The sequence below is a fragment of the Gasterosteus aculeatus genome, chromosome 8, assembly GCF_964276395.1.
Source record: "Gasterosteus aculeatus chromosome 8, fGasAcu3.hap1.1, whole genome shotgun sequence".
In the NCBI taxonomy this organism is placed as follows: domain Eukaryota; kingdom Metazoa; phylum Chordata; class Actinopteri; order Perciformes; family Gasterosteidae; genus Gasterosteus; species Gasterosteus aculeatus.
In genome coordinates, this window is record NC_135695.1 from 19,717,216 (window position 1) to 19,737,179 (window position 19,964).

At 47.2% G+C, this 19,964-nt stretch overlaps 1 protein-coding gene across 2 annotated transcripts in view; it reads left to right on the forward strand.

Annotated features, from left to right (window-relative positions):
• Positions 1–4,516: 4,516 nt before the first annotated feature.
• polrmt (polymerase (RNA) mitochondrial (DNA directed)) overlaps positions 4,517–19,964 on the forward strand; it is a 29,141-nt gene continuing 13,693 nt past the window's right edge. For both annotated transcript variants that reach the window (XR_013468666.1, XM_078108633.1), the window contains exons 1-14: positions 4,517–4,749; positions 5,105–5,203; positions 5,332–6,161; positions 6,375–6,508; positions 10,140–10,323; positions 11,893–12,042; positions 13,453–13,620; positions 13,875–14,045; positions 15,146–15,385; positions 16,446–17,231; positions 17,346–17,468; positions 18,154–18,276; positions 18,971–19,150; positions 19,879–19,964. The exon at positions 19,879–19,964 is cut by the window's right edge and continues 1 nt beyond it. Coding sequence is in view for 1 of the 2 variants with exons in the window: in XM_078108633.1 (XP_077964759.1) it covers positions 4,608–4,749; positions 5,105–5,203; positions 5,332–6,161; positions 6,375–6,508; positions 10,140–10,323; positions 11,893–12,042; positions 13,453–13,620; positions 13,875–14,045; positions 15,146–15,385; positions 16,446–17,231; positions 17,346–17,468; positions 18,154–18,276; positions 18,971–19,150; positions 19,879–19,964 (3,416 nt within the window). In the remaining variant the exon portion in view is untranslated. The remainder of the gene's footprint in view (positions 4,750–5,104; positions 5,204–5,331; positions 6,162–6,374; positions 6,509–10,139; positions 10,324–11,892; positions 12,043–13,452; positions 13,621–13,874; positions 14,046–15,145; positions 15,386–16,445; positions 17,232–17,345; positions 17,469–18,153; positions 18,277–18,970; positions 19,151–19,878) is intronic.

The following is a 19,964-nucleotide window of genomic DNA, read 5'->3' on the forward strand; positions in this document are numbered from 1 at the left end:
ATCGTCTTGGCTCTTCGGGAAAATGACTTTCTGAAGACGTTTTCCTTACAAGTTAAAAGTTAGCCTGAGGCGTTGAAAGAGGCGGATTGTGTTGTTGTGTTGTCAGATGATGCTTCCAGCTGATCCCAACAGACTCCAAATGTCAACTTTAAACTCTCCAACAGCTCAAAGCATTTATTTTTTCCAGTATGAGATTCATAATGTTTGGAGCAGAGTTGCCAACGTTCGTTATTCAGGTCATAGAAGTTAAACAATTTGTTGACAGAGAAAAGCTCATTTGACTTTATTTGAGTTTTGTATCTCATACAACGCACATTGATACTATTTTAATATGTAATATCATGTCAATCAACTGATCACTGATGGTCAAATTCAAAGGACTTGAAAGAAAAATAAACTTTTATTCGTAGACACTCTTAAACAACTTTTTATCATTTCATCTGGAATGAAATCAAACGTTTTCCAACCACTTTGGAAACCAACATAATACAGTAAAATACAATACATGCAATTAAAATGCAGTCTGACTCTATACGTTCTCTATATATTTGTCCTTTCTTTGTTAAAAATTCTCCCGTAATTAAAATCTTGCAATCCTTCAACGTGACTTCTGGCGAGGTCAATAACAAAGCTCGGCCTCATGTGAGTGTCAGATGTGGCGGCCGGTCGCTTTGTGGTGTCCTGGAAACAAATGTTTGGGCTCTGAGCTCAGTGCCAGCGAAGACATGAGCAAAATGTGTCTCTTTGTTAAACGTCATGACGTGCGATCGCCCGCTGTTTTACAGTGTGCGTCTTTGATGTTCACGACGCGACTCTGCCGATTTGTACTTTTTAACAAGTAGTGAGGATTGGCACAGTGTCCAGTGTACTGTAGTGTATGCATATATAGAAAAAAGATAAAAACTGCCCTGCAGTCAATTATTTTTTAAACTGTGTATTTATACTCGGCTAGTATAAATATTGGAAACACATTTCCAAATATATTTCATGTATGGGAAAAACAAATGTGGGTTTAATGTTGTTTTCTTGGTTACTTAGTTTCACTCAACAACACAAACCATGTGTTCAAAATGCAGCTCAGCTGCTGATGGCAGCGTCATTTAGTTTCACGGGTATTTGGTCCGATACCAAAGAATTGAGGATTCAACCTCAGGGGAACATGAGACCAAAAAACGCCACGGCGAGCTGTCCGACACGCTCTGCGCGTTTCACTCAAAGCCCACCAACGGGATCCGGTCAGAGGAGTAAAGTCAAGGCGGTCAACGTCGTCATTAGAGGACCGCGAAGATCCGTCCTAATCCATCACGCGGCTGAAGAGACATTTCGCTCTGGACGCAGGAGGATGTTCTCAAGTGGAGGAACCTAATCTTTCCCAGCAGGAATCCAAGCGGCTCTGTAAGTGTATGAATAGAGATAATATCTCCATAATGAGGCCTGTTTTGTACCATCAAAGTCTTCAAAAGGGCCTGAAACCCAACCTCCCTCCTGGCTCTGACAGTCCCTCAGTAATAGCTCCCTATTATTAATTGTTTTGCCCGCCTGCTGAGTCCTTGTCTCTCTTTTTTCTCCCCCTTGTCTCTCGCGGTCGTGTTTGAGCTCAGCCGCGACCTCGTGCTTTTAAAGAGCGCCGACGTTCTGGTTCGGAACTCGTTTGCTTTTTCAAATGAACACAACAATCTACTTTCTCCTCGCTGTGGACGCTGAAGCAGAAGGGGTCATTTCAGCTATTATGCAATTCTTTGAAATGTGTCTTTGACGGTTGGCTGACAAACATCTGGACGCGATCAAAATAAAAGAGCTGACCAGACCGCCCCCCCCGGACTCGGCCCCCGCTTAGGACGCGGCGGCCCTCGGGGTGTCCCGCTCTGTCCATCTGATGCTGTGAAGAGCTCTGAGAGTTCCTCATCTGTGCCCTGCTGATAACAGAGGACCTGCAGGACGGGGGAACGAAAAGCACTTTGAGAAAATCTTTGCTGACGCTGCGTTTCTTCACTCTCCCCACTGGCTTTGTTGGCTGAGGTTGAGACATAGAGTCACTGAAGTTTGAAGCAGCTTCCACAACTATTTCAAATGATTCCATTAACATGCACTTGTAAGTAGCGCATGACACATCGTAAGACATTGTAATTGACTCTCTGAGCTGAGTGAGTCACAGCAGTCCGGTAAAGGCCCGACCAGAAGCCCGAGGGGTCCTTCTGACGTCTGTCTCCCTGTAATGGACAGTAATGGACACAAAGTGTGTGCTGTGATGAGTTATGTTTTATAATATAGTGCCTCGGAGGGGAAAAACGCGTGTGTCAGCTTAAGCCCCAAAGTGTGATTTTAAAAAGAGTTTGATGAAGTTTTCAAGCTCAGCTGTAAACAGGACCTCTCGGGTGACACACATGTTTCTCAAGAAGCAGGGTTTTGTTTTTTACGCAGGTCACTAATTCCATGTAAGTGGTGCGTACACACACACACACACACACACACGCGGCAAAGGCTTTTACCACCACAGGCATCTCACGGAGAAGTATCTCCATCAAAAAGCAGCGCTACTCTCCATCTGCTAAACAAATAGGCGGCCCCCACAAAGGTGTGCAAAAGAGCGCACATGATCAAAGTGTGTGAGAATGGCAGCCTTGTCCCGGCCTGGCCATTATCAGGCCCCGTGAATGCCTGTCTTCTCCTCTTTTGTCGGCCGAGGCATTGACAGTCACTCAGCCGGCAATGACTGTCACACCAGCGCAAAGAGCCGGCCGCCGACGGGGGCCGACCACATCAAACGAGGCTGTCAAGGGGGCCCCCCGCTCGTGAACCGTGGCAACAAACACCTCGGCGATATCCTCACCTACAGCTCAGCAGCAGACGCCCTACCGCTGCGCTCTCAGCCACGGCCTCCGCTGAGAAAAGATGTACTGCCGGGTCCCCCCCCGCCCCACCTCCCCCTCACCGTCAAGTAGCGCTTGTGTTAACCTCCAGTCGCCCGAGACACAAAGGGCCGCTAAAGTGTTTAAGAATGCTTTATGGATGCATGACAGGGGGAGGCCGAGGCTGCTGGGGGGGGGGTCACAGAGTGTACAGGATGTGAATGAGATACGTTTCGTTTTACTTTCAATTTGGAGCCGAGTCACGCTTGATTTAAACCGTACTTCAAGAAGTCCGAAAGAAGCGGAAGGCGATCATTTACAATTGGCTTTAATAGGTTCTGCGGTGAGGTCGGTGTGCGTGCGTGTTGCACGGGAGCACTACCAGCGTGTACCATCAGACTAAAGCAAAGGAGATAAATTCAACCCATGATGCAGGTTTTTTGCCAAATTTCAGCGGCTGCTTCTGTGCTTACGAACCAAACCGTTAAACATAAAATTCAGAGATACATTAAAGCCAATTTAATGTGCAAACTGATCTCACTTATGACCTCCGGCACTGTCGTTACACAATTACATTTGCAATGCATTTATGTATTTTATTGTAAGATATCATATTGTTTTGTTACCACGGTGCTTATTAAAGCTTTGTATTGATAACTTCAGTCTAATAATTTGTAAAAACTTGCCTAGGGACTATAGATGAACATTTGTGCTCCAACAGAGGGACTTCACGTTTACATTTAGATAGAAGCTTATAGATCTGAGTTTCAACCTATTGCCTTATATAACTCTCTCCTATACTAAACTGTATACTGTACCAATGAGGATACATTTGTATTAGCAAAACATCTCAGAGAATCCAATTTGAAAGGGGCTGAAAATAACACATATGTAAATACAAAATGTCTAATTGTGATACAAACCATGATACTCGTTTTCACCTTGATCTCCTGGTTGACCTCTAGTCCAACTTTGTTTGACTTTGCCAAGACTGCCACCTGTAGGCCACATGTAAGTCACCTTCCATTTAAAATAAGAAAAGTTACAGTAAATACATGTCAATATAATGTGGCGATAACTAATTGTTTTTTGTAAATACCGATATATATATAAGGCAGGAGATACATACAAAAGATCCAAAAGGCTCTAAACAAGATACCTTTGTCAATAACCAAACAGAAAGAGAATAAATCAGAAAACAAAGAGCTGGAAGTGGGAGCTTTTTTCTTGCTTTTAATAAAACCATCAATAGCAGAATTAGAGCCATTTTTATCATTGTTTACATCTGTATTTATTAATTTTCTAAAAGTGGCAAGCCCCATTTTTGACCATATATGTTTTTTACATATTTTATTAGAAATGATAAAGGTGACCTGAAGTTGGGAAATATGATGATTTTGTACAATTGATGGGAAGGTGTTTTATCTGGAGCCATTAGAAAGACTGAAATACCGAATACATTACAGATTTGTAATGTTTCATTCTTGAATTCCCATTAAGATTTCCAGGCTCCACAAACATAACAGGAAATCACAAGAATAATCAAACATCTCCATCTGACCTGATAAAATGACATCTCAATCACGCAGCATCACGAGTGATTAGCGATCGTTAACGTCAAAATCCCCGTCTGCTCGATGTATCTGCAATCCCTTAGCCGCGCCTTAACCCCTCGATGATTGCACCTCTCGGCTAGCTCGGTCTCATTCAAGATGGCCGCCTAGAGCTGTGAAGTAACGCGGGTTGTTGGATGTCAACATGTCGCTCCTCAGAGTGTGTGCCTTTGCGAAATGCGTGAGTCGCCGCACTTTGTTTGACAAGTGCGCCGTTCGCGTGTCTCCGGCGGACCGCTGTCCGCTGTGTGTGTCCACCAGAGACGGCGGGATCAGACGAATATCCGGTGAGGGTACTCTTTTTTTTTTTTTTTCTTCTTTTTTTTGTTACTGGGTCCAGGCTGAGGATGCTTTGTGGACCCCAACGTGACGCTTAAGGGCTCCTTCTATGTTCTTGCATCCGGTCTTATGTCACTGACATTGACCGTATTTCAGCCTGAGTGTTGGCTGGAGCTCGTGTGGTCGAGGGGGGTCAGAGCAGAGGTTCGGTATCCGACCCCTCCTGGTCCTTGAGCGGCATTGACCATCGTGTGTGTGGAGGGAACATGTAGCGCAAGTGATCGTAGAAGTAATGGTTTCTGGGCAGAACGCGGATTACCTGTTAGTAACTCCAATGTAATGTGTGTGTATTTGTTTTTTCAGAGACACCACTGCGGCTTCAGAGAAGAAAAGTTTCATTTATGATCCCAAAGAGAGACGATGCTAAGAAACGTGTCGTGGAGCAGTCTCAGTTGTTAGACGGTACGTCATCGTCTTAAGTCATGATGTCATGGTTCTCCTTATTCCGCCTGCCAAACTGCATCTGTTTCCTGTTTAATCCAGGACTTCATTCTGCAACGTTGTTTACTCACATTTTTTCTCTCTCTCAGTGCTTAAAGCCAGAATCCAGCAACTCCAGCCTGACGTCGTTTTAGACGTCCATCATGCAAACGTGCAATTTGTCAAAGCCCCTTCCTCCGGAAGAGGGGTTTCGTCCGGTAAGGGCCCCAAAGTCGCGCCCAAGGAGAAAACTGACATTCCTAAATCCGGCAAGACACTTAAAGCAGCGTCTAAGTCCAAGACCAGCCGCTGGATGGAGAAATTAACTCGGGAGAAGAAAAACAAACTCACAAAAGAGGAGCGCCTCCCTCAGAAAATACAAAAGAATGTAAAGGAGAAACCGTCGGGCAAATCTAAAGGAAGCAAAAGCGGCTCGGCCCTGCCCGGGACTTCTCACAAAGTAATATCCAGCGCCGCGCCGTTGGTTAAGGGCAGAGCTCGCACGAAATTGTCCGACGAGATACGGGCCGCGGTTTCTTCAACAGAGGTGGGGACCACCGCCGCCGCCGCCACGGTGCATAAGGGTCCCAAAGGGAAACAGAAGGCCTCCAAAAAGCAGGGACCCGTCAAAGAGGGCAAGAGGCAGACCGAAGCCAAGGAGCCAGCCGAGGAGATGGAGAAGAGCCTCGATCAGCAGGGGAGCCGGTGGACGCTGTCGAGCAACCCGCAGCGGCCGGAGGAGGAGGAGGAGGACGTCGAGGTGGCGGCAGCGTGCGGCGACGTCCAGCTGAGCATCCGCTCTTACCTGGAGGCCTGCGTGTTCGCCGGGGACGTGGAGCGGGCGCACAGCTTCCTCCTGAGCCAGCACCGGGTGAGGAGTCGACGTAAGCTGCTCAACACGGACTTCTACAACATCATGATGAGGGTGTGGGCCAAGAAGGTGAGTCCCTGGGTTTCAAGATGGGGCGGAGCTGGCATTTGTTGTTCAAAACCGATTTATTGGGCCGCGTGGTTCAACTGGCCGGTGAACCGCGCGTTGTTGCATGCGAACGTCCTCACGATGCCACTCGTGTACTTGCTTTTCAAAGACTATGTGGAAGCAAATCTCTCTCTCTCTCTCTCTCTCTCTCTCTCTCTCTCTCTCTGTTCGCAGGGAACGTTGAATCAGATCGGCCGCATATTCATTCTGTTAGAAGAGGCAGGTCTGAAGCCAAATCTGGGGTCCTACTGTACCGCCCTGGAGTGTATGGGCCGTAATCCCGGCTGCCAGCCAAAGCTCATCACAAGGTACACACACACACACACACACGAGCAAGACTCATGATGAGCCGTGTTTGTTATAATAAGCATTTAATTTGAACGCGACAGAGATTTCACATTTGTAAGGAGACTAGTTGTAATTCAGCAAAGTGCCAGCAGGGGTCATACTGTGCTAATGGTTTAGCATCCTCTAACCAGCAGCACAGTATCTTACCTATTCCATTTATTGACGACTGAAGCCATGACTATCCGTGTCTGCAGCCGATGGCCGTGTAGACTAATGGTATTGAGAAGAACCAACGTGTAGTTTTCTTTGCCTTTTATAGGCTTCATTAATGTTTTTTTATTAATTTAATGATTGACTTTTCCCACCCTTATCCTCAAGTTACTGAAGTTGGGCTTTTTAGACCAAAACCACTTGTCTTTTAGCTTTTCTATTGTCGTTTCTTTCTTTCTGAATGCTTGTTGCTGATGTATGAGCTCAACTGGGATGGCTAATGCTTCTTTTTTGCCATCGTGGTCCAGTTTAAAATAAGTTGGAAGTTGTCAACAGTAAATCAACACATGATATATTTTGAGTGCCACACGGTATCAGTGATCTCTTCTGCATCGAGCCGATGGGATCGACTGAACTTCATTCGCTGCTCCTCTCTCTCTCATCGCTGATTGTTTCCATGGCAACCCAGCACTACAGGGTTTTGTTTCTTCAATTCCTTCCTGTCTTTTCGTGGTGTTTTTTTTATTTTTTTTTTAACAATTATTGTAGTTTTTACCCACCCAGACTTCCTTTGGTTGTGGCGGCATGCTGATGCCGTTAATTAGGTCGGCTTCGGCTGATTAAACGGTTCGGTGACAGCAGAACGCTGCCCTCGTGCACCGCGGTGAACTTGATTATTTTGTGTTGCTCAGACAACCTTTGCAAATTTTCGCAATTTTCGTTTTCATCGAGGACAACCAGCAGCCCAGTTGTGTCCCAGCGGTAACTGGGTCATTGTGACAAAATCCCCATCAAGTGTTATTAATCAAGTTTGTATCTCACTGACTGTGTGTCAGACCCTCACAGATTAATTGCATGATATTTAGGACAAACAGTACGCCGACCGGGCACACTACGTGTGTGCGTTTGTCTGCGTGAGTGTGTGATCCAATCAGCCCAGAGTAAATATAGAATTATGGACTTATAAATATGGAATTTTCTTTTAAAATGAGATGATGAACCAAGCACGTTCATGCCGTGATTTCAAGAAAACACGTGGACTCTCTAACTCCAAAAGCTTTTACGTTCCCATTTAACATTTTATCCAAAGCGACTTACAATACGTGCGTTCAATCAGGAGCGAGCAGGAAGGTGGTGTGGAAAACGCTGCGACCCTGCGGCTGCTCGGGTTGGGTTAGCTCGCTAACTCACCACTTTGTGCATTTCACCTTCCATCTATTTCACAAATATATGGATTTTATTTACGGTTTATTTCTATCTGCATGTGACATGAAGTTATTTGCTCGACAGCCTGAGCATATAACTCCTATATATATATATATATATAAATCCATGAATCTCCTGTTGAATTCAAATTGATTCCAATTTACTGTTATTTATTTTTCATTGTAATACTTGCAATCACTAATGTCTATATCTATATCTAGGTCTATATCTATTGTTTTTAACTGCTCCTCAAATAGTTTGCCTCTGTAGACATCACGCTATGCGGCGAGGTCCAATAGCGGGACAGGGGGGTGCAGGGCTGTGAGGTTGCGGGCAGGTATCGGGTTGGTCCATCGATCACAGTAAACTGATGCTCCCCCCTCCGCCCCCTCCCCACCCCCCCGGCAGCCTCTCTTCCCTCCGTCCTCCCCACCCTCTTCTTCCCTCCGTGTGTTTGAAGCCCTCCTGACTTTGTTCTCGACCCTTCTGCCCTCTCCTAACATCACCCGATGTCGCCCTCTGCTCACGAGTCTCCCTCGCAGCATCCTTCTCCTCCGTGTTCCTCTCCTCCCTCCCTCCCTCCCTCACACGCTCATCCCTCTGACTTGCTCCCTTTTGTGAGGGCTGCGTCCTCCGGAGCGCTCTGCTCCCCGAGGGTGCAGCGGCGCCGGGCTGATTACGCCCCACCTTTTCAGCCTCCTTGCTGTCTTTGTTCCTCTGGACCACGGTGCCGGCACCCAGACTGATACTGATCCCCCCCCCCCCCTCTCTCATCTTCTCTGACCCACATAGCATCACACGAGGCTCCCGAGTCACGCGTGAAAACACTAAAGAACTGAAGCGCACCTCAGAAATAAAGCACCTGCCTCATACGCGAGGCTTTCTCAGTCCTATTCGTTAAATAATGTGCAGAGCCCTGATCGTCGCTGCCCAGCCGATCCTCCAGGAGGCAATTAGCACGCTGTTGTGCACATGTGGTGTTTAGGGTGGAGCGGCGCTCTCTCCGTGCTCGATGACGGGTGGGGTTTCCTCGTTTCTGTCTCTCCGCTCCGTCATGCAGTTTGGTTGTTTACCTCAGGGGAGCAGTGCAACCAAACATCGGCCACGGGCTCGCCGTCGGGCGTTGCGTCCCAAAGTGCGTATGAGAGGGAGGCGCCGTGGGTGACACAAGTAGAGCGGCATTCAGTCATTATGAAAACATTGCATTGGCTCGACCAGAAGAATACGTCTTACAGTTTCATAATAAGCAAATCCATAGAACCTTTACACGGGCCCGATATTTCTCATTGAAGCTCCCAAATATCACTAATCACACAAGAATAAAGACGCAACCAGGCTGAACATATTAATTCAAAGTCCCTCTGAGGTATCGTATATAAAATTGAGTTATAATATAATCGTGTTATTGCGCCTCTCATTTGAATTCCAGGGATCGGCTGCACGCCGCTATTATCTCATTTCTGCAGTCCGGTCATGGAGACGAAGAGACTCAATCTGAATATACATTTTGCTGATGTCGTCGGCGCCCATCTGCCTCATGCAGAACCCCCCCACCCCCCCTTCTACCCTCCACCCCACACGTCAGCGCAAGTATTCTGCAACTGTTGATTGTGGAAGGCGACAGATACACGACGGACTGACGAGGGAGCTTTTTAAAAGCGGAATTAAACAGTAGCCCAGCAGGTCATGTGATTATCTCACTGTCATTCCCACATCGACAGGCGGGTCAGGAGGTCGAGACCCCCGAACCTGTGATCAGACTCCAAACTCTGATTCTCTGGGAAACTTATATATAACATTTCTACTTTGTTTTACACTCTGCAGCTCCTATGTGACCCAAGACACAGTACACAAATGTTGCAATAATGTATTAAACTGCCTTAAATTCAGAGACACTTTTTTTGTCAACAGAGCCGCTGTAACTGTCTGTGAAGTGTCTTTCTCAATAGATTGATTGAGAACTCAATCTTGTGTTTTAATCCGTCTTGCGGGTAGGAGGCGGAAAGCCCTGATCTCAGGACCAGCAGCGGATAATAGAGCATAATGAAGTCTTTGGTCCTCCTATTATTTTATTTTTTTCCATGTTTTGTTTTGTCTTGGGGAAGTATCCAGGCAACAGCGCTTCGATTTCAAAGGAACTCAAAGTACCTCAGAACCTTGAAATAATCATTGGGCCTGTTGTTCTGCTCGAGAAGACCCGGCGCGCCAACCGTCCGTCCGTCCCTGTGTGTCTAGGTGCCTGCGCCAGATGGAGGAGGACGGCCTGTCCGCGGACGACCTGTTCAGCCAGTGTGTGTTCCGGCAGGACGAGCGGGACATGGTGCTGAAGGCCGTGCACCTCGTCCAGCCCGACTACAAGCCCCGCCTCCACGCCAGCGCCGCGCAGTGCCCGTCGCTGGTGCAGGAGTTCTACACGCAGGTACCGCTCGAGGCCGTCGACACAGAGTTCCGTTGTTCTTGCTTCTCTTTAAGCGAGCCGGTCCCTGTTCTTAAAGTTGCGTATTTGCAAGACCAAACGGGGCGCCCGGGACCCCCCGTTATGAAAGGCATGTAAATTCTGGGTGGATTGCAGATGTATGATGTAATCAGCCTTGCCATGTGATCAAAAAGCATTATAGACTTGTGTCAAAGAGCGACAATGCACGACTTCAGATGTCTTCTGATTGTCACCCCTTCACAGCACTGGCCTATTTATACTGAGCCAACTCTGCTTTCTAATGGGTCCCTCGTCTTCCTCGCCTTTCCTCCTCTCGCCCCTCGCCCCCCCTTTTTTATCCTCTTCTCCACTGATGATTCTCCCATGATTCATTAACAGCTTTTTGTCTAATTGCCGTATTTTTAGCCTTAGTCCTGTCGCCACCTTCTCCTCGGTCGCCGTGTGAGCGACGTGTTTCCTCTCTCCTTTGCTTATTGTGGACCTGCGCGTGTGATGTCAGCGGGTCATGTATTTTCATCTCGGCGCTGTATGTGAAACACGGTGGAATGTGCAGCGGGTCAGATGCGCGGGTTGCCACGGTGGCTGGTTAATGCGACTGTGACTTTCCGGCGGGTTGGTTTTAATGACTGGACGGCTTGTCCAAATAACTGGTCCACCAGATAACACGGGAGCAGACCGGATGCTCTCCGGAGGTTTTCCCGATCGCCGGCAAACACACAATCTAATTAGAATGTTGTTTGTTTTTGTGAGATGGAGCTTTTTTTTTTATTAAGCCGATGAGGCTCGTACAAAATGCAGTTTGATCTTGCGTTCGTTTCAACGTGCCAGAGATTGTGTGGTGTTCCATCAAATTATTCATCGTGTTCGTCTGGGAACCGGCCCCAATGCATTGTGGGCCGGACACTGAAAGGATTCGGAAGTCGTTTTGGTTTTTATTCGGTTTTACGAAGCATTCAAATAATGTTGCAACAATAACAACGATTGGAATTGTAGTTTAAATGAACAGAATTCTAAATCTGTTAGCAGCACTGGAGCAACCATATCGTCTACTGAATAATAAACCAGCCGAGATGCCGAACAATATTTGCTTTTGTGGGCAGTTATTTCCCACAATGCAACATGCACTCCAAAAATCCCCATCCATGCATGTTAACATGCGATCAGGTGTCCGTTCCAAACTTAAAAGTAATAAATGCTGAACAACAAACTCTTTATTTACTCTAGGAATCCCGAGCCAGCACTTGTGGGATGGAAACGCTCTCCTGGCAGCAGCCTTAAATAGTTTTATAAACTATAAACTCTTTACTTTTGCCCCGAATTAATCCTCTCAGGCAAAGTCCAGCCAACGTCGAGGCTCTAAGTGGTTCGAGGTGTTTAAAAGTGAGCTCAGCGTCGGTCCGTCAACCAAGCACAAGGAAAGGAAGCTCTTTAAAGGTCCAGTGTGGGTTTGATTTGACAGTCAGAAAGGGAGTGAGCTCGGTTACTACGTTTTCATTGGTGTGAAATCATAATAATTCCTGTGTGTGTGTGTGTGTGTGTGCGCGCTTTTAGAGGGCAGACCACCAGTACCCCAAACTGGACTTCACCCAGGAGGAGCTTCAGGAGCGTTTCAGACAGCAGCTCCGCCTGGAAGAAGACTGCACCGTCACCATCGACTCTGTGGAGGCTGCCAAGCCCGTGACCGATCACATGGCTAAAATGGTAAAAGGACCCACCTGTCTCTGCCTCTTCTTCTCACCGCCATCACGCTCTCAATGCACCAGATTCATAGAAGGCTGCCAATGCTGGTTTGTTCCTACGAAATCCATATCAAACCCTAAAATATTTTGGAGGCACAGCGTTTGGTATTTTGATTCCTTCTTGTGGGATTAGTAGAAATAATTGGTCCACCTTTATCTACAGGAATGTTGTTGCTGATGCGATGTTTTTTAAAGTAGAAGATAAACCTCCAAAACTTTGTCGCCTCCCATTTGATAAAAAAACACGTAGCTTCATTTGTGCTGTATTTCCGTCTCTTTAATCCGCAAACAATCCTCCATAATCCGACATTCTGCCTCACAGTACAAACGTAGTGTTTATCTTGGCGGTTAAAAAATCACATCAATTTATTATTGTTAGATGATGTATCGAATTGCATTTATTTATTACCAGTTGTTTCCTACAAATGAAGTTCCTCCTTTTTTTTATAAACTTTTAAATGATGTGCACGTAGACGGGACTTGGAGTAAGGAACACATTCCTGTGGCGTGCCGTTATTTTATTTTTTACAGCTCTGGCATTTACATTCCAGACTGGCTCGCCCGCCTCTGCAGGCGGGCGACGGGGGGAAGCGAGCGGTCGGGCGGAGAGTCCCGTGTGGTCGGGAAGCATTTACACACAGGCAGGCAGGGCAGAATAATGACGCATTTGTTTATGTGGGAGTCGTGCACAAAATGCACGTTTAGCCACGCACATGCATGAACAAAACAACTGCCTAAGCATCTACGGAGGCTCCTTTGGCGTCCGTTCTCTATGCAGGGCATAGAATGTGATTCAAGTGCACCGAAGATAATAATTGTTTATTGTTCTGGCTTCCTGTACATTTAAATTACATCCAAAGGGAGCGCACGGAGAGAACAGTTAAGACTGGCTTTAAAGACTCAAAAGAATTTTTGGGGTTTTAAAAAATACAGAAAGTACTTGAAATACATTGAAATTATATGCATTATTTAGTCACTTCAAGAAAAACAGAAATTAGCTTTAAATACTAATTTTGAGCTAATTTCTGTAAGCCCCCCCAAAACCGCAACCCGCTGTTTTAACAGTTTCTGTTTTACAGGTTAAACAAATAAGATATTAAATGTTAATTATTGGGCTGGAAGGCAGACGTTGGGGGCAAACCTGGCTTGCTATTTGCCAGTTTTTGTGCGAAGCTAACCTGCTCTAGCTTCATACCAGTATCGTATCATATCAAACAATGCTGACCCCTCACAGCAAGCTTTAAATGCCGTTCCATCGAGTTCATGCGGCGGGGGATAAACGAGCATCGCTGCGGGATTTTCGTTTGACACGTCTTCTGAGGGTTTCCTGCTGGCAGTCGCCTCCATGAGATCAGCTGTGTTGTCCTTTCAGAGGAAGCTGCTGGCGGATCACCGGGCACAGTGGCAGAAGATCCTCCTGCAGGCCCTGAGGGAGAGTAAGATGATCCTGGCTAACACCAACACCAAGGACTACAGGCTCAACCTTTATCCCTACCTCTGTGTGCTGGAGGATCGCGAGTACGTCGACATCATGATCCAGGTAACACAAACCGCCTGACCCGGCCGGCCAGGAGTCGCAAAGTTTGAGTCAAAGGCATTTGATGGATGTCTGCTTAGCTTCACTGCAACATTGCAGAAAATATTTGTTGTTGTGTTTTTTTTCCACACTGCCACCTTGCAAAGTCTGTAAAACCACCAAACACAAGCGGCAGACGCATCCGGCTTCGACCGAATGCTGCCCGTGACGGTATTCTCTGCCGCTTGACCTTTCTCCGCTCGTGTCCTCCTCTTCAGAGCGTTGCCAGTCTGCCTCCCAGCGGGGAGTCGCTGAAGATCTTGGGCAGGGATCTGGGCCACCGCGTCTACACCAAGTACTGTGTGCAGCAGAAGCAACAGAACCAGGTGGTGGAAAAGTTGCGGAATATCTACAACGCGTACACGGACCTGCTGGCCAAAGACACGAAGGTAACACGAGGAATCATCTCGCTCCACGTGTCTTCTTGTGAAGGTACTTTGTATGTGGGGAAACCCTCCTGTTAGTTACTCTCAGCAAGATTGCTTTTGCAGGCGCTTTGGTGCATCGCACTAGATAATTGGCAGGACGAAAACGTCATCTTTTTGGGGGGTTAATAATGGAATATTAGTTTTGATCACGATATCTACGGTCTACACTTAAAATAACAGGATTACATTTATAATACTTGAGCAAGTGTAAAATGCATATTAAATCTAGCGCTTCCCAAAGTTTTCCTTAGTTCTAACTTATTTAAGCAATAAGGTACGAGAGGCTGTACTTTATTGTCCAATAATGTTCAGCAAAAAATAGTATTTGCCACCAAACGTTGTGTATCTCATTTCTGTAGTCCAGAGTAAAATAGTCCCCGTCAAGTAAACGGCATCGGGTCTCCTTGCGAGATCTCGCACCATCTCATTCAATCACATCGCTGATGACGTCCACCTTAATTGTCTGGTTGCGAAAGCTCGCGTTGCCCGAAACCGTCAACGTTAACTGCAACTGTACGTTATCGCTCAATAATGTAACCCCTGTGACTCGCGAACCAATCAGAACGCCGGATTTCATCCAGCCGTATTAAAATTTCTTTAAAGCATCTAAACTTGCTAATGTCATCAAGACCGTAATACGCAGCAGCTCATCATACTGGTTACACCAGAAGTTAGTCAAAGCTTGTTTGTTTACAAGCAGGCTTTGTCCTTAAAACAAAGCCTATTGTTTATTGTGTTTTTGTTGTAGTTATTATGACGCCGAACAATCGACTTCTTCCTTCCTCGTGTCCGGACCAAATCCCCTTTTTATCCTTTTGGATCGTCTCGTTCTTGCTCCCTAGCTGGGTGTTCTTGCTTTCGGCCGACATTTAAATAAATGCCGACAGTATTCATCATATTTCTTGAAACATGGGCGCTATCTTTAGATTAAATCTCAAAAAACAGCGCAACGTTTGACAAGTTATTTTAAGTCTGGATATCAAAACTCTCCTCACGCACGCTGACCTCACTGGGGCGACTCTGAAATGAAAACCAACCTGCTTCCATTGGGCTGCCTGTAGGAGTGCATCGTCCTGCCCAGCGAGTATTGGGGCCGGCTGGAGAGGGAGCAGAGCTCGGGACCCTCGCTGCAGGGAGGAGAGACCCACTGGCCCTACATCGTCTCCGTGGAGCTGGGCATCTACATGGTGGATATGATGGTGAAGAACCTGAAGATGAACAGCGACGTGCTGAACCCGGCCTTCGAGAGGAAGCTCATCCCCATCCTCTACCACATGTACACCTTCCGTAACACGCGGCAGGTACGGCGGCCGCGCAAAAAAAAATGATGAGAATTATGAGATCCTTCCATCAGTTAAAACCATTATGTTCATTTTGACCTTTTGGAAATTGGGCACAATTAGCCTGAATCAGGTTAATCAGATACAGTTGTTGCGCAATCATTTTCCTTAATGTGGAAAGCAGAAAAGTAGTGCAGCAGAAACTTAGGAAAGACCTGAGAACCCTCAACCCCTCCCTCCCCTGAAAGGCCATTCGCCTCGTGCACCTGAGCACCGGCCAATCTGCTGTGAACACCCACAAGAGTTCTAAATTCTAAAGCTGCCCCCCACACTCCCCTTGAGTGAATCGGCCGAGGGGGAAGAGTTGAATAGGTTGCCGGGCTAATCCCTTTTCTGGTGTCGCCTTAATTGGCTCGTTGTGGTTCACTGCCACGGGAGGGAGAGGGCAAGAGGGGGAGGGGGGGGGGGGAGAGGGGGGATCGTGGGCTTATTGGACTTAATGCACTTTGACAGAACCCCCTTCCCTGTCGTTCTGTCTTTGGAGGTTAGCCCAACAGGGGGGCATCCTAATGATTTTACCGCTCAGCATGACAGTCTGACTCATGCGAGCGCTGCTGAGGTGTTTTTTATTTTCAGGCTTCTGTATTTATTCATTTGATGGATCTTTACGTTCCCGTCACATCAAAGACTCACCTCCGTTCTGCCGCCCCGGTTAGAGTCTAATATTTGTTATTAATTGGTTACTTTTTTCCAGTGAAGTCTAATGTTGCATAAAGAATAACGCAGTCACTTCCACACTGCGGCTCATTAATTAAACACAGGCTTCGGATCGGTACTCGGGATTGGCCGAAACCCAAAAGCCCGGCTATCGATGTCAGGACGTCTGATTGGTGCTTCCCTTTTTTAGGCATCTTCAGTTTGCTCTCATGCTCCTTTTGTAGATGTTTGCTTTCTGACATTAACCGTTGACCAGTTGTGTGAATGATGAATAATATTTGGGTACTCGGCTCTTTAAACTTCTCTGAATCAGATCAGATTTTTCGTTCTGTTCTACAGTAATCTGCTCGTTTCTGCCCTCCAGGTGGGATTCATCAAACCCCACCCCATCCTGATTCAGATGCAGCAGGACGCCATGGAGAGCAAGTTGACCTTTGACTCCTACGTGATGCCGATGCTCTGCCCCCCCGTGCCCTGGACGTCTGTCAAGTTTGGGGCCTACCTACTGACGCCGAGCAAGCTGATGCGCACGGTGGAAGGGGCCACGCAGCACGAGGTGCTGCTGGAGAAATGCCAGAACCTTCTCCCCGTCCTGGACTCCCTCAACCAGCTGGGCAACTGTGCCTGGAGTATCAACAAACCCTTGTTGGACATTATCATCTCCATCTTCAACGATCGGGGCAGCGACAAGCTGGACATCCCTCCCCCTCTGTCGGAGGCCCCCAAAATCCCCCACTTCAACGCCCAGGATCCGGCTTACACCTCCGCCGAGAAGGCCCACATGAAGAGGGACGTTATCAACGCCAAGAAGAAATGCAGCGAGATGCACAGCCTGCGCATGGACGCTCTCTACAAGCTCTCCATCGCCAACCACATGCGGGACGAGATCTTCTGGTTCCCTCACAACATGGACTTCCGGGGGCGCACCTACCCCTGCCCGCCGTACTTCAACCACCTCGGAAGCGACGTCACGCGGGCCCTCCTTCTGTTTGCGGAGGGGAAGCCCCTCGGTCCGAAGGGGCTGGACTGGCTGAAGATCCACTTGGTCAATCTGACGGGGCTGAAGAAGAGGAGCTCGCTGGAGGGCCGGCTGGAGTACGCCAACTCCATCATGGAGGACGTGTTGGACTCGGCGGACAACCCGCTCAACGTCAGTCCCTCGTGGCTCTTTCTCCCCGCTCAGTCCAAACGCGGCAGACGTATATTCCCGGGACCGTTTGTGTAAAAATGTAACGTTCCGTTTGCTGGTGTGTGTCTTCCTCAGGGGAACAAGTGGTGGATGAATGCAGACGAGCCGTGGCAGGCTCTGGGCTGCTGCATGGAGATAGCCAACGCCGTGAGATCCCCCGACCCCACCAACTTCATCTCCAATTTTCCTGTTCATCAGGTACTAAATACATTTCTTTTTTTTTCTTTTTTTTAGTTTAGAGTTGCATGGTGTTATGCAAATCATGTTGGGTCTGCTGCGGACACATGATGCGGTGAAAACTAACTTTTAAACCTACTGACTTGACTTTTAATCTGAGCGCTTAAAGCGCGGCGGCCCGCTGCTCCTCCACACGCCACAGATGCTGCAGCTTCTGCCTGAGCGTGAGGGTCATAGAGGGAAAAGGGAGGGAAGGATGCAGCGAGACACTCGGGTCAGAGGTCACGTTTTAACTGCAATGAAAAGGGAAAATAGTTCTTACTGCCGGCAGGAACGTTCCCAACTTCACTGCAATATTCCTAATAGGCTTTTTCATTTCGCCTTGTGAGCCGATGCTGCTTACCGGTGCGGATCCAGCTGATCCCATTTAGTGAGTCCGGTGGACGGCTTAAAGCAGTTCTCCTTGTAATTGAGACACAATTAAATAAAGTGCAATGAGAAATGACCTATCAAATAATTCACCATCAGTTAATTAGGATCACCTGATTTTAATATTTTATTTAATAGCATTAAGTTCAAAGTCCACCGTAGGATGTGGGATTTGGAAATTAATTAAAATCTAGATGATTTGTTTTTCATTCACACGTTCTTTAAATCATCTGTTCTTTTGTCCCGTTGACCCGTGTTGCCTCTGCCTCTCCTGCAGGACGGCTCCTGTAACGGCCTCCAGCACTACGCCGCTTTGGGCAGAGACGTTATCGGGGCCACGTCGGTCAACCTGATGCCCTGCGAGATGCCACAGGACGTGTACAGCGGCGTAGCACAGCAGGTCGGCACCACAGGGCTGTTTTTATTGTATTTTGCACGGGGGGTTTGGGGTTGTTTTTTTTATTCCTACCGCACGGCAGAACTGGGATTCCGGGACTGGGATACGTTTCTTACTGTAGGTCTTGCATTTAAAAGTCGTTTGATCCCCGTGCATTGCATCAAAGGGCAGTGGGACCGGAGGCAGGTGTGCAGATAAACACGAGCTCTGCAGGACACAATACATCTGTTATATTTCAATTATTGTATTATTAACTCTCATATAATACCATGATAATATGTGGCCTGCTGGAGACGATGTTAAATCTTGTAGATCTGTTCAGTGGATCAACAGAAACTGGTAGTGGCTCATTTTTCGGCCAAAACTTTACTGATTCAAACTTCAGTCACAGCTGTTTTTGACTTTGGGATTCATGGAGCTGTGATGTATTGGTCGGCCGATGCGGACGTTGTTTCTCTTTTTTTTTCGGAGGTGGGAGTTAAATAAATGAATTTAATGAATTCTGTTTATACATAGAATACATATTTCTTCCTCTGATCCGTAGTGCCATTTTCAATCTAGATCTCAAACCCTTTTTGATTACATCATCAGCGTTTACAGTGCAGTTATTATTTTTGAAAAAGAAAATCATTATCCACAGAATTCCTAGACGATCAAAATGAAACGGCTTCAGCGGGCTGAACGTCTCGTGTTTCAGGTGGAGGAGTTCCGGGTGCGGGACGCACAGAGCGGCATGAAGATCGCTCAGGTCCTGGAGGGCTTCATCAGCAGGAAGGTGGTGAAGCAGACCGTGATGACCGTCGTGTACGGCGTCACGCGCTACGGGGGGCGCCTCCAGATCGAGAAGCGGCTGAAGGAGATCGAAGACTTCCCAAAGGTGCGGCGCTTGTGACGCATCGAAGCATGCCAGGGCCTTTTTTAAAGTTTCTTTTAGTCGAGCTAATACTCATTGCGGTGGAGTGAGATATCTCATTGCTTTATCGGGGAGGGCCGGCAGTGTAACGCATCAACAGATGTATTTGATATCCTGTGCACAGTCATTATGAATCTATCTTTAGCTCGGAACCATTGCACTTTGATTTAGTTGTAAACGGATCCACCCTTTGTGTCAAACGACACCGCGGCGGCGGGGTGGAGCCAATTAATCTTGGCACAGCGCTGTAGTGCTCATCGCTATATACTCCCTCACCATAGCTGGATTTAATCTCCTTGTCCGTATAGATGTGATTGGCATGATCCTGCTGTCAGTGTATCCAGCAGCTCACAGCCGGAGGATTGTGCTAAATGACTTCTGCATAATATTCCTAATTGTTTAAACAGGGAATTAGGGGGGAGGAGTGTAATTGTGAGTGATTACAGGGGGACGGACGAGGCTGCTCCATCACAGGAGGAGATCGTATCACTGTGAGCGTACGAGGAACGTACCACGCTCATTCAGCGCTGCCACTTTTATCACTTTGCCTCTTGCATTTAATTCCTAATTATAACTAAGTGGAAAAAAAACACAATTTCTAGTTTGTTTTATTGACAAATGAGGCGGAGCACAAACCGCTTGTGTGTGTGAGGAGAATACAGAGGCCTAATCCTAATGTGTTGTATGTCCAGGAGCACGTATGGGATGCGTCTCATTACCTGGTGCGCATGGTGTTCAGCGGCTTGAAGGAGATGTTTACGGGGACCAGAGAGATCCA